A 25485-nucleotide genomic window follows, 5' to 3' on the forward strand; every position below is an offset into this window, starting at 1 on the left:
CTGAGATCAGTGTGTTTCGGCTGGTAATGCTCAGACAGGACACAGGTCTGAGATCAGTGTGTTTCAGCTGGTAATGCTCAGACAGGACAGGCACAGGTCTGAGATCAGTGTGTTTCAGCTGGTAATGCTCAGACAGGACAGGCACAGGTCTGAGATCAGTGTGTTTCAGCTGGTAATGCTCAGACAGGACAGGCACAGGTCTGAGATCAGTGTGTTTCAGCTGGTAATGCTCAGACAGGCACAGGTCTGAGATCAGTGTGTTTCGGCTGGTAATGCTCAGACAGGACAGGCACAGGTCTGAGATCAGTGTGTTTCAGCTGGTAATGCTCAGACAGGCACAGGTCTGAGATCAGTGTGTTTCAGCTGGTAATGCTCAGACAGGACAGGCACAGGTCTGAGATCAGTGTGTTTCAGCTGGTAATGCTCAGACAGACACAGGTCTGAGATCAGTGTGTTTCAGCTGATAATGCTCAGACAGACACAGGTCTGAGATCAGTGTGTTTCAGCTGGTAATGCTCAGACAGGACAGGCACAGGTCTGAGATCAGTGTGTTTCAGCTGGTAATGCTCAGACAGGACAGGCACAGGTCTGAGATCAGTGTGTTTCGGCTGGTAATGCTCAGACAGGACAGGCACAGGTCTGAGATCAGTGTGTTTCAGCTGGTAATGCTCAGACAGGACAGGCACAGGTCTGAGATCAGTGTGTTTCAGCTGGTAATGCTCAGACAGGACAGGCACAGGTCTGAGATCAGTGTGTTTCGGCTGGTAATGCTCAGACAGGACAGGCACAGGTCTGAGATCAGTGTGTTTCAGCTGGTAATGCTCAGACAGGACAGGCACAGGTCTGAGATCAGTGTGTTTCGGCTGGTAATGCTCAGACAGGACAGGCACAGGTCTGAGATCAGTGTGTTTCGGCTGGTAATGCTCAGACAGGACAGGCACAGGTCTGAGATCAGTGTGTTTCAGCTGGTAATGCTCAGACAGGACAGGCACAGGTCTGAGATCAGTGTGTTTCAGCTGGTAATGCTCAGACAGGACAGGCACAGGTCTGAGATCAGTGTGTTTCAGCTGGTAATGCTCAGACAGGACAGGCACAGGTCTGAGATCAGTGTGTTTCAGCTGGTAATGCTCAGACAGGACAGACACAGGTCTGAGATCAGTGTGTTTCAGCTGGTAATACTCAGACAGGACAGGCACAGGTCTGAGATCAGTGTGTTTCAGCTGGTAATACTCAGACAGGACAGGCACAGGTCTGAGATCAGTGTGTTTCAGCTGGTAATGCTCAGACAGGACAGACACAGGTCTGAGATCAGTGTGTTTCAGCTGGTAATGCTCAGACAGGACAGGCACAGGTCTGAGATCAGTGTGTTTCAGCTGGTAATGCTCAGACAGGACAGACACAGGTCTGAGATCAGTGTGTTTCAGCTGGTAATGCTCAGACAGGACAGGCACAGGTCTGAGATCAGTGTGTTTCAGCTGGTAATGCTCAGACAGGACAGGCACAGGTCTGAGATCAGTGTGTTTCAGCTGGTAATACTCAGACAGGACAGGCACAGGTCTGAGATCAGTGTGTTTCAGCTGGTAATGCTCAGACAGGACAGGCACAGGTCTGAGATCAGTGTGTTTCAGCTGGTAATACTCAGACAGGACAGGCACAGGTCTGAGATCAGTGTGTTTCAGCTGGTAATACTCAGACAGGACAGACACAGGTCTGAGATCAGTGTGTTTCAGCTGGTAATGCTCAGACAGACACAGGCACAGGTCTGAGATCAGTGTGTTTCAGCTGGTAATACTCAGACAGGACAGGCACAGGTCTGAGATCAGTGTGTTTCAGCTGGTAATGCTCAGACAGGGCAGGCACAGGTCTGAGATCAGTGTGTTTCAGCTGGTAATGCTCAGACAGACACAGGTCTGAGATCAGTGTGTTTCAGCTGATAATGCTCAGACAGACACAGGTCTGAGATCAGTGTGTTTCAGCTGATAATGCTCAGACAGACACAGGTCTGAGATCAGTGTGTTTCAGCTGATAATGCTCAGACAGACACAGGTCTGAGATCAGTGTGTTTCAGCTGGTAATGCTCAGACAGGACAGGCACAGGTCTGAGATCAGTGTGTTTCGGCTGGTAATGCTCAGAGAGGACAGGCACAGCTGGTAATGCTCAGACAGGACACAGGCACAGGTCTGAGATCAGTGTGTTTCAGCTGGTAATGCTCAGACAGGACAGGCACAGGTCTGAGATCAGTGTGTTTCAGCTGGTAATGCTCAGACAGACACAGGTCTGAGATCAGTGTGTTTCAGCTGGTAATGCTCAGACAGGACAGACACAGGTCTGAGATCAGTGTGTTTCAGCTGGTAATGCTCAGACAGGAATGGCAGGTTCGCACAGTTTTCCTCAGGTGTGTGTTGAAAGACGCGCGAGCTTCAGCTGTTGCGTCGCGTTTCGTTTATTATTTTTACATAACAAGTTTGGTGAGTGCTTTAGTTTAGTTCGTCCACAGGTTTCCTGTAATAAGCCTCTCTGGAAACCTCACAGGCTACATGGTAAGTTTGTTTTTTTGTTATCTATGCGTCAAACTTGCAACGATATAAAATAAAATAAATATGAATACAGAGCTGCACATGTGATGCTGAAGGAACACACAAGCGCGTTTCTATCCCTGCATTAGCATATCTACTGAAGACAGCGATACTTCAGCCGGTAAAGAAAGTTTAGTTAGCTATAATACTGTTACATATCCATATAATTCATTGTGTTGGTATAAATTAGTGTATTTTAAGTTGATTCAGCAATGTTAAATACCATTTTGACTTACATATACCAGTTAGTAGATGTTATCATTTTTCAGTGCAGAGTAAATACAGGACTGATGTTGTTATTGAATCTGAGTGAAATTAATCTCATTATTTGCATGTTTTCGAATGTCTTTAAACGCATTTTCAGGCTTTATTGTGGCTTAGCGTAGGTGTGCACATGTCAGTCATAATGGACGACACATATTTTGGGTTCCTGTGAGGAGTAATGCTTACGTTGTTGTTATAATGCAACTGCTTTTGCAACTCATCATGATCAAGCGATCAGCCCGTAACAGGGAACATTCAGAACGTTCTGGCAAATTATGAACAAACGTTCTTTAAAAAGCGTTAATAGAACGTTCGTTCGGAGTTATCTCATCTTTAATAATGTTCTCAAAACGTCAGCACAAAAACGTCATTTATACAATGTTAATGAAATGTTGTTGTTTTTGTCTTGTTTTTTTACTTTTTTGTTGAACTTTATTGAACTGTAACAATTGTTTCAGAACGTCCAGATAACATTTAAAAGTAACGTTGCCATAATGTTTGAATAATGATTCGATGGAATGTTCCCTCAACGTTAATGAGTAACAAAAACGGGTAACACTTTATTTTACAGTGTCCTCGTTACATATGTTACATACTTACCATAGTAATAACAGTGAATTATACATAATTTACGTGCAACTAACCCTCAACCAAACCCTAACCCTACCCTAACCCTATAGTGAGTACATGTAGTTGCTTAATATTACTCAGTACTTAAATATATAATTACACTGTAACAATGACACCTTAAAATAAAGTGTAACCGAAAAACAATTAAAAAACTGGATGTTTTGAAAATTAAGAAAACATTTGGAAATGTTCATACATTAGTAAAACAAGTTATTTAACATATTTTTGTCAGCTGGGTAGTTCACATGTCTTTAAAGGGATACTCCACTTTAAAATGAAAATTCTGTCATCATATACTCATCCTCATGTTGTTTCAAACCTGTATGAATTTCTTTCTTCTGCTGAACAGAAAGGAAGATATTTAGAAGAATGTCAGTAACCAGACAGTTTCTGGTCTCATTGACTTCCATAGTAGGAAAAAATATATACTATAGAAGTCAATGGTACCAGAAACTGTCTGATATTCTTCTAAATATCTTCCTTTCTGTTCAGCAGAAGAAAGAAATTCATACAGGTTTGAAACAACATGAGGATGAGTATATGATGACAGAATTTTCATTTTAAAGTGGAGTATCCCTTTAAGTTGTTGTTGTTGTTTTAAATAACTTATAGAATAAACCCAGTACAAGTAAAAGTATACAGTGCTCTGGAACTTACCTAACCTCATCTCCTTTATTGTGTCTGTCACAGGATTCTGATTCAGTGTTTGGTGCATCAGGTCTGATTATGGAGGTGAGATTCTGATTAACATCTTATTCTTATGAAATAATTTAACAATACGAATATATCAGAGTGCAGACAGTCCATCTGACACACAGCTCAAGTAAAGATCTTCACGTCTTTGTAGTTGAGGATCATCGGTCCAGGCCGTAACAGTGTGCATGTACAAATAAAACACAAGTTTGCACGAGTGTGTGTGTGTGAAATGTATGAGGGAGAGCCCATGTGTGTGTTTGTAACTGGTTTTATCCAATCTAAACTGTTTAATTCTGATTTTCTGTCCTCTAGAATGGGATCAACAGCTCCTTGAATCCTTTCTATTCAAACCCACAGGTATCATGACAATCTCACACTTACATTACCGTTCAATACCGTTTTTTTTGTTTTTTTACTTTACTTTAATCTAAGAATCCCAAAAACAATAAAATTGTATCACGGTTTCCTCACAAATATGAAGCAGCATAACTGTTTTCAACATTGATAATAATCATAAATGATTCTTGAGCATCAAATCATCATATTAGAATGATTTCTGAAGGATCATGTGACACTGAAGACTGGAGTAATGATGCTAAAAATGCAGCTTTGATCACAGGAATAAATTACATTTTAACAATATATTCACTTAGAAAACCGCTGTTTCAAATTGTAATAATATTTCACAATTTTACAGTTTACTGTATTTTTGATCAAATAAATGAAGCTTTGGTGAGCAGAAGAAACTTCTTTAAGAAACATAAAAAAATCGTACTAACCCCAAACAGTTTAGTTGCATTTGTTTCCTTGTGTATAATAAAATGCATTGACATAATTTATAAAAAAAGATAGTGTATGTATATGGCATTGAGTCCTCAAATGTCCCGTTGAATATGCTTGTGTTTGCAGGAATTCAACATGAAAACGGTTGATGAGGAAAACATTGTGTTACCAAACGGATCAGGACAAAGCAACGGCATTCATCCTTCGCCTCTGTTTCCAGACTTTAATGTGGACAGCGATCCTTTCGCCACTCCAGACTGGGTTGTGTTTCCTCCACCTGATTTTTATGAAGAAAACACACCTGATGTGTTTCAATCAACATCAGGCATTTGGGGTGAAGAAACGGACATTTTCCAGCCTTTTAAAGACAAAGTGGACACTGATCTGACACGAAGCAGCTCAACCAATCAGAACACAGAATCCTCGTCTTCAGCCAATCAGAGGGATCCTCTGCTGGACTTCATCCTCTCCAGACAGAGCAAATCCCAAGCCACTCCTTCTTTCACATCAGCGTTCGATTCCACCGATGTTTTCCAAGAAACGTCCACTAAAACAGACAGTTTCTTCTCCAACACCGATCCAGTGTCTGATGATGTTTTCAAGACGCCTTCGTTCACCGCAGGAACCAACGTCTCTGACATCAAGGCGTTTGATCCTCTGTTCAACCCTCAGAGTGAAGTTCTGTCCAATCAGAAGAGCAGTAATGATCTGCTTCTCATCGGTCAAGAGACGAAGCTGGACGTTCCAACGTCTCATGTTGGTTTGCAGAACGGAGCCGTTGAAGAGATTCCTTCCACAAACACCTCCACCGGAGACCTGGTGAGAACATCTGTCCACTAAACACCCCATGAAATCAAGTTTACTGGCTTTTAATCCATATCTGTTGGTTTTGAGCTCATCTATATCTAGTGTGACTCTAATGGCCCTATTTTAACGATCTAAGCTCATGGTATAAAGCACACGGCGCAAGTTCACTTAGGGCATCCAAATCCACTTTTGCTAGTTTAACGACGGGAAAAATGGTCGGCGCTCCCGGCGCATGTCTAAAAGGGTTGTCCCTATTCTCTTAATGAGTAATGGGTGTGTTTTGGGATTTACGTGCAATAAACCAGTCAGAGTCTCATCTCCCATTCCCTTTAAATGCCAGTTGTGCTCGCGCCATCAGGGATTCGCTATTTAGATGACGGAATTTGATAGTGGAAAAAACGTACGCATCTCCAGAGAGGAAACGGATCTGCTCGTGCGCGAGGATAAAGCTGTGTGTGTGTGTGTGTGTGTGTGTGTGTGAGGTTAAAGCGAAGACCATCTATGGGACAAGCCGTGGATTCCACCATATCTTTATTTACACAATAATAATATTTTACATTGATTGTAATGCTTTTATTTTCAATATTTGGCATGTTTGTGTGCTGCTGCGTGTCCCTGTGTGTGTACTAAGCAGAGTGTGTGTGTAATAAGCAGAGTGTGTGTGTAATAAGCAGAGTGTGTGTGTAATAAGCAGAGTGTGTGTGTAATAAGCAGAGTGTGTGCGCGTTGTGGACCCGCCCCGCTCTTTAAAAAACAAAAGAAATACTGCGCCATTGACTTTAGACCAGGTTTCAGTTGGTCAATGGCTCAGTCTATTTCTGTTCCTCAAAATAGCAACGCTCCATCAATGCACCAGAACACACCTCGTTTTCAGACCAGCAGCCCATGGGCCACAGATGGGCGCAAATGTATTTGCTATTTAAACAAAATGGCGTGTTACGTGAAAATGAAAACTGCGTCGGGCTGAAACTAGCAAAAAAAAAACACTCGCGCTGCGCATGGCGCTGCATTGTGCTGTGTGTATGATAGAGCCCTAAAAGTTTACAAAATAAGACAAAGTAAGACAAAATTTACTTTTATACTATGATAGATGGCAAAAATATACACAGATATTATAAAATACAATCCTTCTCTGAATGTTAGGTTCCAACTTCCTGTTTCAGCAGGAAACACTCATCTTATCATTTCACCCATTTATTTCTCACCCAAAACAAAATGCCAGTTGTTTTGTTCTTGTAGATGTTCAGGAGGCGTCCACCGAAACCTGTTCCTCGCAGTAAAGCCCCTAAGAGCGTCCATCAGCCTCAGGTATCACTCCTTTACCGGAAACTTCTCTCATTATTCCTTCTCATCCCTTTCCTTTTCCCCATATTAGTGTTCTGTGGGAGATGTTGTGGATGTGATTTGATGATAATATAAGTCTGGATACAGACTCACTCTTTCTCTCTTTTTTTAATACCACAATAACAGTACAGGTAAACATCATTTGCACATATGATTACAGATATTATACAATTCAATTTAAAATCCATTTACACAAAACAAAACTGTAGAGGGATCATTTTATTTTCAAACAAATCATTTAGATTTTTTTTATATTATCTAGTTGCTATTTATATGTATTTGTAGTATTTATATCAACATTAAGTAAATATTACAGTATTGAGCAAAAACATTTGCTTATTGTTCTCTTTCAACACTTTTCTGGTAATATTGTGCGCAATCTGTCAGTGCACATTTTTCCAAAGAAGAAAGTTGTGTGTTTTCATGATATTTGTTTCATTAAGGAGCCTTTTTCTAAAAAATCTTGTCTATAGACCATTTGTGAAGCTGACGTCACTGTTAGGAAAACCGCTAGGACAATGGAAGAGAAAAACGGTCTTGTTGTGCCTTTGAATGTCAGAATCAGAATGCAAAAACAGATGGTCTTATTTTTTACAGAATAATGTTGAGAAGACGCCCTTTGAAACTGAATGCAGACGTTTATGTTTGCAAGCCATTAAACAGACAGACTGGACTGATGAAACCTGCTATGATTTACCTACTATTAGACTCCTATCTAACATTGAAACCCATAACCTTTTACATAGATAATATTTAAACATATATATAAAAAAATTATAAAAAAAAGATTCTCACATTTGCAAATTTATATCACGATTTTGAGAAAAAAAATTCTCAGAATTGTGGCACAACATTTTTTCTATTTTTAATTAAATATTATCTATGTAAAATGTTATTGGTTTCTTTTGGTTTCTTTCGTTTCTATTGGATTCTGAGGGGAAAAGGCAGAATATCATGTTTATATCTCACAATTCAAATTTTTCTTCTCAGAATTGTGAGATATAAACATGAAATTATCTTTTTATTGTTTTATTCTGTGGTTTCCGTAGACTGCAGAAATGCTCCGCCCACAAAACACGTCATCGCTGTGGTTACACTTTATTTTGATGGTCCACTTTAGACATTCTACTAACTATAAGTGACTTTGCAACGACATGTCAACTAAATCTCATTAATTTGCAACTACAAATCAACTAAATCTCATTAATTTGCAACTACAAATCAACTAAATCTCATTCATTTGCAACTACATATCAACTAACTCATTAATTTGCAACTACATGTCAACTAATTCATTAATTTGCAACTACATGTCAACTAACTCATTGATTTGCAACTACATGTCAACTAACTCATTGATTTGCAACTACATGTCAACTAACTCATTAATTTGCAACTACATGTCAACTAACTCATTAATTTGCAACTACATGTCAACTAACTCATTAATTTGCAACTACATGTCAACTAACTCATTGATTTTCAACTACATGTCAACTAAATCTCATTGATTTGCAACTACATGTCAACTAACTCATTAATTTGCAACTACATGTCAACTAACTCATTGATTTTCAACTACATGTCAACTAAATCTCATTGATTTGCAACTACATGTCAACTAACTCATTAATTTGCAACTACATGTCAACTAACTCATTAATTTACAACTACACGTCAATTAACTCATTAATTTGCAACTACACATCAACTAACTCATTGATTTGCAACTAAACGTCAACTAACTCATTGATTTGCAACTAAACGTCAACTAACTCATTGATTTGCAACTACATGTCAACTAACTCATTGATTTGCAACTACATGTCAACTAACTCATTAATTTGCAACTACATGTCAACTAACTCATTAATTTGCAACTACATGTCAACTAACTCATTAATTTGCAACAACATTTAAACTAACTCATTGATTTGCAACTACACGTCAACTAACTCTCATTAATTTGCAACTACACGTCAACTAACTCTCATTAATTTGCAACTTCATCAATAACTCATTAATTTGCAACTACATGTCAACTAACTCATTGATTTGCAACTACATGTCAACTAACTCATTAATTTGCAACAACATTTAAACTAACTCATTGATTTGCAACTACACGTCAACTAACTCAATTTGCAACTACATGTCAACTAACTCATTAATTTGCAACTTCGTCAACTAACTCATTAATTTGCAACTACATGTCAACTAAATCTCATTGATTTGCAACTACATGTCATCTAACTCTCATTAATTTGCAACTTCATGTCAACTAACTCATTAATTTGCAACTACATGTCAACTAACTCTCATTAATTTGCAACTTCATGTCAAGTAACTCATTAATTTGCAACTTCATGTCAACTAACTCATTAATTTGCAACTACATGTCAACTAACTCTCATTAATTTGCAACTACATGTCATCTAACTCTCATTAATTTGCAACTACGTCAACTAACTCTCATTAATTTGCAACTACATGTCAACTAACTCATTAATTTGCAACTACATGTCAAATAACTCATTAATTTGCAACTACATGTCATCTAACTCTCATTAATTTGCAACTACATGTCAACTAACTCATTAATTTGCAACTTCATGTCAATTAACTCTCATTAATTTGCAACTACATGTCAACTAACTCTCATTAGAGGGTTAGTAGACTGTTAGGTTAGGGTTCAGGTTAATAGAAGAAGTTGACGTAGTTGCAACGTTACTTATAGTCAGTAAATTGTCTGTTGGGGAGCATCAAAACATGTTAGCAGATATTAAGCAGCAAAGTTACTTGTAGTTAGTAGAATGTCTTAAGTGGACCATCGAAATAAAGCGTTACCTGAATTTTATTTTCACTCCGCTATTATTGTATTTTTGAGTTTAAATGCAATATTCACATCTTATCTACGCTCTGTTATCTGTTCAACACTATCCTGAAATGCTTTGATCTGGCAGAACACGCCGGCTGAGGTCGAGAGCGATCTGCCAGTTTATGAGGATGTTCTTCTCATCGGTCAGGTATGTGTGCCTCAGTTTCAGCGCGCTGGTTCCTGAAGTATTTTTCCATTCGTTTCATTTCATTTCATTTCAAAACAGTCTTCGTTAAAGCATTATAATCTATAAACCAAACCAACCAGCTACGATGAGCATCATCACATTACACACTTTGATTTGAAGCAAAAAAGTATTTGATAATTGGACATGAAATACAAGAACTACAGTCCCATGAGGCATTGCAAACTGCATAATCAAATTAAAGTTTGTGGAATTTTCTGCACAGCTTCATGGGTAAAACATGATTATTTTAATACGAAGTTGAAATAATGCAGGCTAATCAATTTCCATATGGAGAAAATGAATGGAGTTTTTACTTCCGGAAACCGGCTGTTGAAATCTACAGTTGGTAGATTGTTTACAAGTTGTTTTATAATTGTTAGAATGTTTCTATAGTTATTTAATTATTCACATTTTCTGCATAATTTGACAGACTGTAGATAAAAGATAAATGCTGAAGGCATGTTACAAATCTGACAGGTTTTAATTTTATCTTTATGTTGCAACAAGGAAAAAGTTCATTTAAGTTCTTAAACGTAGTTGAAGAAACGCCCTCAAATGGATTCATATGTATATGACTCCTGGGTAGAGTGTAATGCTTGATTTAAAACCAATACACTTACATACCTGAAACGTGATTTACAGGAAAGGTGTGTGGAGGACTGGCCCGAACACAGTCCAGAACTCTCTCCACAATGGAAACCAGTAAGTTCTTAATGTGTGAAATGTAGTACAGAAAACCAGTGCAAACATACTGGCATTTCATCTGCTCTTTCTCTGTTGCAGTCTGGGAAATTAAGGCTTCGGAGAGACTCTGTACGGGTGAGTCAGACCATCAGATGACTAAAACTATTCAAAACATTTTTGTCAATTGAATCAAAACTGAAATAAATTTTTTTTAGATAAAGTATTATATTAAAAACTTTTCAGAATTTCCCAAGCGGTTTTACTTCATTTTACATTCAGCATCAAACCTAACACATTTTACAAAAAAAAAAATTATAAACAATAATGTCTTTAAAATGAAAGATTAAATTATATTTTACTCTAAATCAAATAATAATAATAATTAAATGAATAATTAAAATAATATATAAATGTCTGCAGCCAAAAAAGAAAAAAATTAAACATTCAATTATATTTTTTCTAAATAAAATAAATAATAATAATAATTAGGGGGTGGTAGTGGCGCAGTGGATAAGACACATGCCTTTGGTGTGAGAGACCCGGGTTCGAATCCACTGTGAGACACCAATGTGTCCCTGAGCAAGACACTTAACCCCTAATTGCTCCAGAGGCGTGCGACCTCTGACATATATAGCAATTGTAAGTCGCTTTGGATAAAAAGCGTCAGCTAAATGAATAAATGTAAATGTAAATGTAATTAAAATATTAATTAAAATAATATAATAATTTCTGCATCCCAAAAAATTTACAAAAATGTCTTTAAAATGTAACATTAAATTCTATTTTATTCTAAATAAAATATTATAAACAATAATGTATTTTACTCTAAATCAAACAAATAATAATAATACAATTAATAATTAAAATAATATATAAATCTCTGTAGCCAAAAAAGTCTAAAATTAAACATTATGTTATATTTGATTCTAAATAAAATAAATAATAATAATATTTAAAATATTAATTAAAATAATATAATAATTTCTGCATCCCAAAAAATGTACAAAAATGTCTTTAAAATGTAACAATAAATTCGATTTTATTCTAAATAAAATATTATAAACAATAATGTATTTTACTCTAAATCAAACAAATAATAATAATACAATTAATAATTAGAATAATATATAAATCTCTGTAGCCAAAAAAGTCTAAAATTAAACATTAAGTTATATTTGATTCTAAAAAAAATAAATAATAATAATAATTAAAATATTAATTAAAATAATATAATAATTTCTGCATCCAAAACATTTACAAAAATGTCTTTAAAATTAAACATTAAATTCTATTTTATTTTAAATAAAAACACATAATAATAATTTAAATAATAATTAATAATCTCTGCGGCCCAAAAAATATAAACAAAAATGTCTTTGAAATCAAACAATAAATTGATTGTAATAGTAGTTAAAACAAATAATTCAAATAATATAATAATCTTCAGTCAGTAATTAACCTCACAAAACATACTTGGCCGACATATTTATCCTTGATGCATGTATTTAATATAGTTTAAATCAACAAATCTACAGAAGATAAAAAAGAAATATAATGTTTTTCCGAATGTTGAGGTGCGGAATGTGCTAAAAACCACAGAAACCATTAAGCAACCACATAGTTATGCCTTGGCAACCACCCAAATCACATGTGTCTTGCTGGCGAGCTTCTCACACTTCATAATATTGTTGACTCTTGCCTTTAGATCACAGAAGCGTTCGATGGAGTCGATGGGACTGCGAAGAAGAACGGAAAGCAGGTACAGTGCGAGTTACTAAACTCAGCATGAGTGAGTCTGTGTCCTGCACATGTTAATGTCGTCCTGTTGATCTTCATAGACTCTGGGGAAGAAACTGCGACACTCTCTGACGATCAGGAGGAGCTCAAAGGTAAATGACAACCAGTTTTAAAGTGCCCCTGATATGATTTGCAGAGATTCCTGTTCATGCCGTGTGTAATAAAGCTGTTTGTGAATGTGAAAGGTCTGCAAAGTTTCAAAGATCAAAGTGCAGATACATGGAGTTTTTGTCTTCTAAAAGAAAGAAAGTGATTCTGAACTGAAATGAGTCATCAGTAATTCCAATCTCACTTCCTGCTGAACCAGCATAGGTTTGTACCTAATTGGCATAATGCCAGCCTCTTGTCTTGATTGGCTGAACAGCGTCTCTTAGCTCCGCCCTCAAACACTGTAGTGTATCTGAGACTGGAAGAGTTTGGTTCGTGTTGTTCATGTCGAGAAGACTGTTTTCTGCTGACAAAGCAAATCCACTTTGATGAGATTGATACGGTAAAACCCAATCACAACAGACTGAGCCATCTGACCAATCAGAGCACAGTAGACCAATCACAACAGACCGAGCCATCTGACCAATCAGAGCACAGTAGACCAATCACAACAGACTGAGCCATCTGACCAATCAGAGCACAGTAGACCAATCACAACAGACTGAGCCATCTGACCAATCAGAGCACAGTAGACCAATCACAACAGACCGAGCCATCTGACCAATCAGAGCACAGTAGACCAATCACAACAGACTGAGCCATCTGACCAATCAGATCAGAGCAGCTCTCAGAGAGGCGGGGTTTAGATAGACTGACTCCTTTATTTAATCGTTACAGACACTGAGAGAAAGAGCTGATGCTGTGGTGTGTATTATGAGAAAATGTCTAATTAATAAGTACTAGTATCTAATGAATAAGTACTAGTACCTAAAGAATAAGCACTAGTAGCTAATGAATAAGTACTAGTACCTAAAGAATAAGCACTAGTAGCTAATGAATAAGTACTAGTACTTAATGGAATAGATACTAGTATCTAAAAAATAAGTACTAGTAGCATGAAAATAGAGACTAGTCGGTTTAAATGATTAAATGTTAAAACGGCTTGCCATAGGGTTTGTACAGACTTCTCTAGTCTCCTCTAGTCTCAACCCTGAGTCACATTAAAGTTATAGTTATATGTAATTATAGTTTCTGCATATCAACCAAATCTTTGATTTCAGGATAAGATCGTAGATGAAGTGAAGAGCTCTGAGACGAACACGGACACGCTGCGCCGAGGGTCAAAGGTGAATCTCTTCCTCCACCTCAGATATAGATGTCAGCGGCAGGTTATTGTTCTGGAGTGTGTTCATCATATTCACTCTTGTCTAATGATGTGTGTGTTGTGTGTTCAGCTCGTTGTCGACGGAACGGATGAGTTTTTTGACGCAGAACAGGACGAAGCCGTCGAGTTTAAATCAGTACGAAACTCTTTATTTCTGAATCATGTTTCAGTCGTTTCAGATTCATGTCTTTCATCGCTGATTAATCTTCCTCTCGACAGAAGAAATCATCAAAGCCCAAGATCATCAGTCATCGCAGAGGCTCTAAGGTGAAACTCTACATCACTGATCTGTGTTCTTACATAATACAAGATTAAAAGAATATAATATTTACTTGATAAAATAATTAATGATCATCATTATCTTTGCTTTTTTAGATAATACAATTATTATTATTATGTTTTTACTAATAAATTAATTTATTATAAATAAAATAATTTTTATAACTTTGAAATGATAATTAATAAATTATGTATATATAAATTAACATGAACATATAATAATTTATACATCTGAAGGGATCAATCATTGTATTTTTAAATAGTACAAGATAAAAAGATTATAATAGTTACTTCACAAAATAAAAAAAATTATATTCATAATCTTTACTTTTTTAAATAATAAAATAATTTTTAAGATAAAATAATTTATTCAAAAAATAATTGTATGATCATTTCTTTTTTATTATAGGATAATTTATACATTTATAATTTATAAGCTTATACTTCATAAAATAAATAATAAACCGTGTACATGCAATGTTCCCCAACATTATTCGAAACAAAAGAAAAGAATATAATATTTTCTTGATAAAATAATTAATGATCATCATTATCTTTGCTTTTTTAAATAATAAAATAATTTATTTAATTTTTTTACACATACATTAATTTATTATAAATAAAATAATTTTTATAACTTTAAAATGATAATTAATAAATGATTTTGTTCAAATAAAATAATTCATATAATAATTTATACATCTGAAGGGATCAATCATTGTATTTTTAAATAGTACAAGATTAAAAGATTATAATAGTTACTTCACAAAATAAAAAAATATATTCATAATATTTACTTTTTTAAATAATAAAATAATTTTTAAGATAAAATAATTTATTCTAAAAATAATTTTATGATACAAATATTTGAATTATAGGATCATTTATAAATTTATAAGTTTATACTTCATAAAATAAATAATAAACAGTGTACATGCAATGTTCCCCAACATTATTCTAAACAAAAGATAAAAGAATATAATATTTTCTTGATACAATAATAAATGATCTCCATATTCTTTACTTTTTAAATAATAAAATCATTTTAATTAATAAAAAAATTATAAATATAATTTACTGTATATAAAAAAATAAAAATAAATTATATTTTACATTTTCATTTAAATAATAAAAAATATACATTGCAATATTATTTTAAACAAATGATCCTGTACTGTATGTTTAACCATAAGAGGAAATTATGCTCATTTCCAATTTCTCACACAATTTTTTAATAACAATCCTGTTTATATTTTCATTAAACACTTTCATTGACATTTCTGGTATTTAAAATACATGAATTGATCCGCATAGATGATTACCACAGTAAACTAACAAGAGTTTAATAAACAAAGAGTTTAATAACAGAGACTTTCAGCATAAACTGTGCAAATTATTGGTCAGTGTGTCTCTAAAACTGATAACTTAATCTTAATCTTAATCTAGATAACTGTCTAAAACGAGCCATTATTTTGTCTAGCCAATTTTTAACGTATCATTTATCTTATTTGTCTCATATCTTCAGTGTTCTTATCTTATCATATCATATCTTCTGTGTTCATATCTTATCATATCATATCTTCAGTGTTCATATCTTATTCGTCTCATATCTTCAGTGTTCATATCTTATCATATCATATCTTCAGTGTTTGTATCATATCTTCAGTGTTTGTATCATATCTTCAGTGTTTGTCTCATATCTTCAGTGTTTGTCTCATATCTTCAGTGTTCGTCTCATATCTTCAGTGTTTGTCTCATATCTTCAGTGTTTGTCTCATATCTTCAGTGTTCATATCTTCAGTGTTTGTCTCATATCTTCAGTGTTTGTCTCATATCTTCAGTGTTCGTCTCATATCTTCAGTGTTCGTCTCATATCTTCAGTGTTTGTCTCATATCTTCAGTGTTTGTCTCATATCTTCAGTGTTCGTCTCATATCTTCAGTGTTCGTCTCATATCTTCAGTGTTTGTCTCATATCTTCAGTGTTCATATCTTATTCGTCTCATATCTTCAGTGTTCGTCTCATATCTTCAGTGTTCGTCTCATATCTTCAGTGTTCGTCTCATATCTTCAGTGTTCGTCTCATATCTTCAGTGTTCGTCTCATATCTTCAGTGTTTGTCTCATATCTTCAGTGTTTGTCTCATATCTTCAGTGTTCGTCTCATATCTTCAGTGTTTGTCTCATATCTTCAGTGTTCGTCTCATATCTTCAGTGTTCATATCTTCAGTGTTTGTCTCATATCTTCAGTGTTCATATCTTATTCGTCTCATATCTTCAGTGTTCGTCTCATATCTTCAGTGTTCGTCTCATATCTTCAGTGTTTGTCTCATATCTTCAGTGTTCGTCTCATATCTTCAGTGTTCGTCTCATATCTTCAGTGTTCGTCTCATATCTTCAGTGTTCGTCTCATATCTTCAGTGTTTGTCTCATATCTTCAGTGTTTGTCTCATATCTTCAGTGTTCGTCTCATATCTTCAGTGTTTGTCTCATATCTTCAGTGTTCATATCTTCAGTGTTTGTCTCATATCTTCAGTGTTCATATCTTATCATATCATATCTTCAGTGTTTGTCTCATATCTTCAGTGTTCGTCTCATATCTTCAGTGTTTGTCTCATATCTTCAGTGTTTGTCTCATATCTTCAGTGTTAGTCTCATATCTTCAGTGTTTGTCTCATATCTTCAGTGTTTGTCTCATCTTGAGTGTTCATATCTTATTCGTCTCATATCTTCAGTGTTCGTCTCATATCTTCAGTGTTCGTCTCATATCTTCAGTGTTCGTCTCATATCTTCAGTGTTTGTCTCATATCTTCAGTGTTCGTTTCATATCTTCAGTGTTTGTCTCATATCTTCAGTGTTCATATCTTATCATATCATATCTTCAGTGTTTGTCTCATATCTTCAGTGTTTGTCTCATATCTTCAGTGTTCATATCTTATCATATCATATCTTCAGTGTTTGTCTCATATCTTCAGTGTTCGTCTCATATCTTCAGTGTTTGTCTCATATCTTCAGTGTTAGTCTCATATCTTCAGTGTTTGTCTCATATCTTCAGTGTTTGTCTCATCTTGAGTGTTCATATCTTATTCGTCTCATATCTTCAGTGTTCGTCTCATATCTTCAGTGTTCGTCTCATATCTTCAGTGTTCGTCTCATATCTTCAGTGTTCGTCTCATATCTTCAGTGTTTGTCTCATATATTCAGTGTTCGTCTCATATCTTCAGTGTTCGTCTCATATCTTCAGTGTTCGTCTCATATCTTCAGTGTTTGTCTCATATCTTCAGTGTTCATATCTTCAGTGTTTGTCTCATATCTTCAGTGTTCATATATTCAGTGTTTGTCTCATATCTTCAGTGTTCATATATTCAGTGTTCGTCTCATATCTTCAGTGTTCGTCTCAAATCTTCAGTGTTCATATCTTCAGTGTTTTTCTCATATCTTCAGTGTTTGTCTCATATCTTCAGTGTTTGTCTCATATCTTCAGTGTTCATATATTCAGTGTTCGTCTCATATCTTCAGTGTTCATATCTTATTCGTCTCATATCTTCAGTGTTCGTCTCATATCTTCAGTGTTCATATCTTATTCGTCTCATATCTTCAGTGTTTGTCTCATATCTTCAGTGTTTGTCTCATATCTTCAGTGTTTGTCTCTTCAGTGTTTGTCTCATATCTTCAGTGTTCATATCTTCAGTGTTCATCTCATATCTTCAGTGTTCGTCTCATATCTTCAGTGTTCGTCTCATATCTTCAGTGTTCGTCTCATATCTTCATTGTTCATATCTTATTCGTCTCATATCTTCAGTGTTCGTCTCATATCTTCAATGTTCGTCTCATATCTTCAGAGTTTGTCTCATATCTTCAGTGTTTGTCTCATATCTTCAGTGTTCGTCTCATATATTCAGTGTTTGTCTCATATCTTCAGTGTTCATATCTTATTCGTCTCATATCTTCAGTGTTCGTCTCATATCTTCAGTGTTTGTCTCATATCTTCAGTGTTTGTCTCATATCTTCAGTGTTCGTCTCATATCTTCAGTGTTCGTCTCATATCTTCAGTGTTCATATCTTCAGTGTTTGTCTCATATCTTCAGTGTTCATATCTTATCATATCATATCTTCAGTGTTCGTCTCATATCTTCAGTGTCCGTCTCATATCTTCAGTGTTCGTCTCATATCTTCAGTGTTCGTCTCAAATCTTCAGTGTTCGTCTCATATCTTCAGTGTTCGTCTCATATCTTCAGTGTTTGTCTCATATCTTCAGTGTTCATATCTTCAGTGTTCGTCTCATATCTTCAGTGTTCGTCTCATATCTTCAGTGTTTGTCTCATATATTCAGTGTTCGTCTCATATCTTCAGTTTCCGTCTCATATCTTCAGTGTTCGTCTCATATATTCAGTGTTCGTCTCATATCTTCAGTGTTCGTCTCATATCTTCAGTGTTCGTCTCATATCTTCAGTGTTCGTCTCATATCTTCAGTGTTCGTCTCATATCTTCAGTGTTCGTCTCATATCTTCAGTGTTCATATCTTCAGTGTTCGTCTCTTCAGTGTTTGTCTCATATCTTCAGTGTTTGTCTCATATCTTCAGTGTTCATATCTTCAGTGTTCGTCTCATATCTTCAGTGTTCGTCTCATATCTTCAGTGTTCGTCTCATATCTTCAGTGTTCGTCTCATATCTTCAGTGTTCGTCTCATATCTTCAGTGTTTGTCTCATATCTTCAGTGTTCATATCTTCAGTGTTCGTCTCATATCTTCAGTGTTCGTCTCATATCTTCAGTGTTCGTCTCATATCTTCAGTGTTCGTCTCATATCTTCAGTGTTTGTCTCATATCTTCAGTGTTCATATCTTCAGTGTTCGTCTCATATCTTCAGTGTTTGTCTCATATCTTCAGTGTTCATATCTTATTCGTCTCATATCTTCAGTGTTTGTCTCATATCTTCAGTGTTTGTCTTATATCTTCAGTGTTCGTCTCATATCTTCAGTGTTCGTCTCATATCTTCAGTGTTCGTCTCATATCTTCAGTGTTCGTCTCATATCTTCAGTGTTTGTCTCATATCTTCAGTGTTCATATCTTCAGTGTTTGTCTCATATCTTCAGTGTTCATATATTCAGTGTTTGTCTCATATCTTCAGTGTTCATATATTCAGTGTTCGTCTCATATCTTCAGTGTTCGTCTCAAATCTTCAGTGTTCATATCTTCAGTGTTTTTCTCATATCTTCAGTGTTTTTCTCATATCTTCAGTGTTTGTCTCATATCTTCAGTGTTTGTCTCATATCTTCAGTGTTTATATATTCAGTGTTCGTCTCATATCTTCAGTGTTCATATCTTATTCGTCTCATATCTTCAGTGTTCGTCTCATATCTTCAGTGTTCATATCTTATTCGTCTCATATCTTCAGTGTTTGTCTCATATCTTCAGTGTTTGTCTCATATCTTCAGTGTTTGTCTCATATCTTCAGTGTTTGTCTCATATCTTCAGTGTTCATATCTTCAGTGTTCATCTCATATCTTCAGTGTTCGTCTCATATCTTCAGTGTTCGTCTCATATCTTCAGTGTTCGTCTCATATCTTCAGTGTTCATATCTTATTCGTCTCATATCTTCAGTGTTCGTCTCATATCTTCAATGTTCGTCTCATATCTTCAGTGTTTGTCTCATATCTTCAGTGTTCATATCTTCAGTGTTTGTCTCATATCTTCAGTGTTTGTCTCATATCTTCAGTGTTCGTCTCATATATTCAGTGTTTGTCTCATATCTTCAGTGTTCATATCTTATTCGTCTCATATCTTCAGTGTTCGTCTCATATCTTCAGTGTTTGTCTCATATATTCAGTGTTTGTCTCATATCTTCAGTGTTCGTCTCATATCTTCAGTGTTCGTCTCATATCTTCAGTGTTTGTCTCATATCTTCAGTGTTCGTCTCATATCTTCAGTGTTTGTCTCATATCTTCAGTGTTCGTCTCATATCTTCAGTGTTCGTCTCATATCTTCAGTGTTCGTCTCATATCTTCAGTGTTTGTCTCATATCTTCAGTGTTCGTCTCATATCTTCAGTGTTTGTCTCATATCTTCAGTGTTCATATCTTCAGTGTTTGTCTCATATCTTCAGTGTTCATATCTTATCATATCATATCTTCAGTGTTTGTCTCATATCTTCAGTGTTCGTCTCATATCTTCAGTGTTCGTCTCATATCTTCAGTGTTCGTCTCATATATTCAGTGTTCGTCTCATATCTTCAGTGTTTGTCTCATATCTTCAGTGTTCGTCTCATATCTTCAGTGTTTGTCTCATATCTTCAGTGTTCGTCTCATATCTTCAGTGTTTGTCTCATATATTCAGTGTTTGTCTCATATCTTCAGTGTTCGTCTCATATCTTCAGTTTCCGTCTCATATCTTCAGTGTTCGTCTCATATCTTCAGTGTTCGTCTCATATCTTCAGTGTTCGTCTCATATCTTCAGTGTTTGTCTCATATCTTCAGTGTTCATATCTTCAGTGTTTGTCTCATATCTTCAGTGTTTGTCTCATATCTTCAGTGTTCATATCTTCAGTGTTCGTCTCATATCTTCAGTGTTCGTCTCATATCTTCAGTGTTCGTCTCATATCTTCAGTGTTCGTCTCATATCTTCAGTGTCCGTCTCATATCTTCAGTGTCCGTCTCATATCTTCAGTGTTCGTCTCATATCTTCAGTGTTCGTCTCATATCTTCAGTGTTTGTCTCATATCTTCAGTGTTCATATCTTCAGTGTTCGTCTCATATCTTCAGTGTTCGTCTCATATCTTCAGTGTTCGTCTCATATCTTCAGTGTTTGTCTCATATATTCAGTGTTCGTCTCATATCTTCAGTGTCCGTCTCATATCTTCAGTGTTCGTCTCATATCTTCAGTGTTCGTCTCATATCTTCAGTGTTCGTCTCATATCTTCAGTGTTTGTCTCATATCTTCAGTGTTCATATCTTCAGTGTTCGTCTCATATCTTCAGTGTTCGTCTCATATCTTCAGTGTTTGTCTCATATCTTCAGTGTTCATATCTTATTCGTCTCATATCTTCAGTGTTTGTCTCATATCTTCAGTGTTTGTCTTATATCTTCAGTGTTCGTCTCATATCTTCAGTGTTCGTCTCATATCTTCAGTGTTTGTCTCATATCTTCAGTGTTCGTCTCATATCTTCAGTGTTTGTCTCATATCTTCAGTGTTCATATCTTATTCGTCTCATATCTTCAGTGTTCGTCTTATATCTTCAGTGTTCGTCTCATATCTTCAGTGTTCGTCTTATATCTTCAGTGTTCGTCTCATATCTTCAGTGTTCGTCTCATATATTCAGTGTTCGTCTCATATCTTCAGTGTTCGTCTTATATCTTCAGTGTTCGTCTCATATCTTCAGTGTTCGTCTCATATATTCAGTGTTCGTCTCATATCTTCAGTGTTCGTCTCATATCTTCGGTGTTTGTGCTGTTGTTTTACACCTGCAGGCGAGACACACTGAAGCTTCAGCTAAAGGATTCCCTGCAGACTATCAGGTTAGTTTAGAGTAATACATTTATTATGTTAAATATGGGTATGGTTTGACCTTTGACCTCACTGAATTGTCTTATTAGGATGATTTAACGTCCTCGTCAAAAACTGCTGATCTCACGGCTTTCGGACCGAAGAAAGATGAAGATGTGGACTTCAAACCGGTACGACACACACGTTTGTGTTTTGCTGCGGTTTCACCTCAATGTCCACTGTATCTTTAATATATTTATTTCTTATTTTATTTTACAGAAGCAAACACAGAAATTCAAGCCTCCTGTGCCACATCGGCCATCAAAGGTATGAGAAATATAATATATATGAAATATAGCTGATACTTCAGATTTAAAGCCTGGATTTTAAAGCCATAAACCAAACAGCAAATTATCTGTTTAGAACAATATAATGCTTTATATATAATTTATGTTTTAATAAATCAATTACAAATGTATCCATTAAAAATTAAAAGTATTTAATAAAATGATTTATACATTATGATTTAAATTATATAAATTATTTTATTTTAAAATTATTATAAATTATATTATTTATTAAAAAAAGTAAAGAATATGCAGATAATGTATTATCTTACTAAGTGAATATTATTGCATTGCTTTTTTTTCCAAATACAAATAAAAGGGAAAACTATTATTTAGACATTCAAGACTTAAATTATACAGAATATTTGGACACTTTAATAATGTTCAGTTCCTGTCTCTATGAAGCCCCTCCTTCTGAAAAGCACACTTTGCTCTGATTGGTCGGCTGGAGCAGTGTGTTGTGATTGGTCGAGCGCTTCGAGTGTGTTTGGGAAATGTCCCTCCCCTTTCCATAACCGCCAGTTTAACACACTACTAACTAACTCAACCGGGCCCCGCCCCTTTATTCTGCGTATTAATTATTATAATGAGGAATATTGTGACGTGTTCGTTCCCAGAAGAAACTCAAGACTACAGTGGAGGCGTTTCAGGAGTTTAATCTGTTTAATCTACATAACTCTCATCTTTGCTGATTTCTGAAGGACACTTCTGCTGCTGGTCTGAAGTCACCACACGGTCCTCCAGCGATGGATCTCAGCGCTTCACTCCATGACAAGCATCCGGTAAATCCATCTCCATTTCCATTGATGTCTTGTTTCAGTGAACGACAGCGGTGTTGGACTTCATACTGAGACTAAACCTCAGTTCTGGACGTTATTAATATGTAGAGACAAAAGAGAGTGTCTGATGAGAGTAGTATTTATCAGGCCGAGATGAGGGGGAAATCAAAACATTCATTCCAAATATATCAAAGAAAACACACAAGCACTTTGACATTTGTGTGATATAATTTTTTTTTTTTTTTTTTTTTTTTTTAATAAATAAAAAAAATATATATATTTATACTACAGGGCCGTTGAATGCTTGAATCTGATTGGTTGACGAACGTTCTAAGGTGTGCATTATTTTCAGGGAAACGCACGGCTAAAGTAGTTCCAGGCAGGTCTCGACCGCATTACAGCTCCATATCACTTCGCGTAGTCAACTGTAATAACGGAAAATAGGATACAATTCATAACAAGAAAAAGCATTTCGCCCCATGCGCTTGATCTGCAATGTTCAACGTCTAGCTTCACAATCAATGGAAACATGCAGTTTAATTTGAATAAATAAACTATAAAGTCCTATCTATAATCAATAGAAAATTAAACTGAATATAGGCTAAATAAATGGATAGTCCTGCAGCACGGATTTTTATTGCAGATAATTTAACAAATAAATAATTATTGATAGGCCTACTTGTTAAAAGGGCTTTGTGTTTCATTTATTTGGCTAGTCTACTGTCATCTGTCAATAATAAATTTAAAAAAAAGAATTAACGAATTAATTAAAACGAATTGAATTAATAAATAAATAATAATATTGACGCACATGCTTTTCTGTCTCATTATTGCAACATCTCTCTCTAATAACTGCATTAATAACTGCATAAAGCCGGGAACACACTTTAAGGCCGGTTATGAATGTAATTTGATACTTATATGACTGATCATGACCAAACGCGTGTTCAGCGCGTTCAGTCTGTGTTCAAAGTCGGTGTTTAAAATCTGCTGCAGTCGATGAAACCAGTCAGAGAATGTGTCAGCTAGTCGTGTGTCCCCAGCATTAGTCTGCTATCAGTGGCTCAAACCTCCGTTACTAACTCTACCTAACCCTAACCCTAACTCAGCATTAGTCTGCTATCAGTGGCTCAAACCTCCGTTACTAACTCTGAAATGACGTTTTGGAATTAGCAACGGAGGCATGGGATTAGATGCGTAAGAAATTAGTCCTACATACAAGAGCGTTTTAATGACAAAAACTTTACAAACGTCTTGAAATACAAAATCTGAACAAATGTTTCGAGGTGTGGTAACTGTAGTATAAGCGGAATAATTGACTTCAGGCCGTTGAATTATTAGAAAAATAATGCACACCCGAGGTGTAACGGCCACTCAGCTTCGCGTCGTGACCGCATTACCACCTCGGGTGTGCATTATTTTTCTAATAATTCAACGGCCTGTCGTCAATTATTCCTTACATATATAATAACAAAATAAAAAAAATTATATAAAAAAATTGAAATAATATAAAATAAAATAAAAATGTAAAATAAGATATAAAAACATCAAACAACTAAATAAAAAATGAAATAAATATATAAAATAACATTAATTCCAAATATATCAAAGAAAACACACAAGCACTTTGACATTTATGTGCAAAAAAAAAAAAATATATATATATATATATATATATATATATATATATATATAAAATAAATTAAAAATAAATATGTATATTTAAAATAGAAATAAAAAATAGAAATAATATAAAACAAAATAAAAATGTAAAATATGATATAAAACATCAAACAACAAAATAAATTAAATAAATATATAAAATAAAAAATAATATAAAATACAAAATAACATAAATAACAAAAAATACAAAATAGCACAAAAAGAATATAAATAAATAAATGTATTTAAATGAAATATATATTATTTCCAAAGCAATGTGTTTTTTTATATATATTTTCATTGTCTGTACATGTCTGTGTCCAGCAGATGTCAGTGTTTATTCAGTGTATTTGAGATAGATACTAATACAGTTTTAATAACATGTTTTTAAAAAGAAATAATTTAAATTTCATTTAAAGTTTTATTAATTGTGTACATTTGTCTTTTTTTCCCCCAAATATGTTCAGATAGTTTTAGATATTTCTATTTTCTATTATTTTGTTAGAACACTGATATCTTGGCAATGCAAACTTTGTTAACTTGAGAAGCTAAGTAGTTTTAACTTTAAAGCAGTTCGTAAAGCTCAAAGTGTGCAGGTTTTAAGGCCATTCAGCCTCTCAGATATAAGCTAGTGGTTGCTAGGGCATTCTGGGTGGTTGCCAAGGTGTTGCTATGCGGTTTCTAGGGTGTTCAGGGTGGCTTGATAGACTTTGAGTTACACATGATTTCCTGTTGTAGATTCCAGAGGTTGATGACGAGAGAAACACGGGGGGGATCGATGATGGACAGGTAGAAGAGAAAGATCCGTCGTCTTTCTGTTCTGTCTTTCATTTGCATTATTTAAGTCACTGTTATTCTTCTTTTCTTAAATCAGAAACACAGAAAGAAGGTCAAAGTCAAGTTTGTTCCTCACAGAGGGTTTGTTATCGGTTTATCCAGGGTGAGTCTGTTTCCTTTGATGGCTTATATTAGGTTAGATTATA

General features: G+C 35.1%; 1 protein-coding gene across 3 annotated transcripts in view; it reads left to right on the forward strand.

The window, feature by feature from the left end:
- The first annotated feature begins 2395 nt into the window (after positions 1-2395).
- The window catches only part of LOC309492590 (uncharacterized protein), a 34308-nt gene continuing 11218 nt past the window's right edge, over positions 2396-25485 (forward strand). The window contains exons 1-19 of one of the 3 annotated variants that reach the window (XM_082161574.1): positions 2396-2541; positions 4162-4203; positions 4480-4524; positions 5077-5769; positions 6997-7065; positions 10065-10127; positions 10809-10868; positions 10950-10985; positions 12556-12609; positions 12689-12739; positions 13856-13921; positions 14030-14095; positions 14179-14226; positions 21699-21746; positions 21825-21905; positions 21994-22041; positions 22763-22843; positions 25241-25291; positions 25377-25442. In XM_082161574.1, coding sequence (XP_082017700.1) covers positions 2539-2541; positions 4162-4203; positions 4480-4524; positions 5077-5769; positions 6997-7065; positions 10065-10127; positions 10809-10868; positions 10950-10985; positions 12556-12609; positions 12689-12739; positions 13856-13921; positions 14030-14095; positions 14179-14226; positions 21699-21746; positions 21825-21905; positions 21994-22041; positions 22763-22843; positions 25241-25291; positions 25377-25442 — 1671 coding nt within the window. In that variant the 5' untranslated portion in view covers positions 2396-2538. The remainder of the gene's footprint in view (positions 2542-4161; positions 4204-4479; positions 4525-5076; positions 5770-6996; positions 7066-10064; positions 10128-10808; positions 10869-10949; positions 10986-12555; positions 12610-12688; positions 12740-13855; positions 13922-14029; positions 14096-14178; positions 14227-21698; positions 21747-21824; positions 21906-21993; positions 22042-22762; positions 22844-25240; positions 25292-25376; positions 25443-25485) is intronic. The other 2 variants (XM_082161573.1, XM_082161575.1) reach the window with 2 other exon arrangements.

This window comes from Leuciscus leuciscus (genome assembly GCF_965113295.1).
Source record: "Leuciscus leuciscus genome assembly, chromosome: 2".
Lineage (NCBI taxonomy): Eukaryota > Metazoa > Chordata > Actinopteri > Cypriniformes > Leuciscidae > Leuciscus > Leuciscus leuciscus.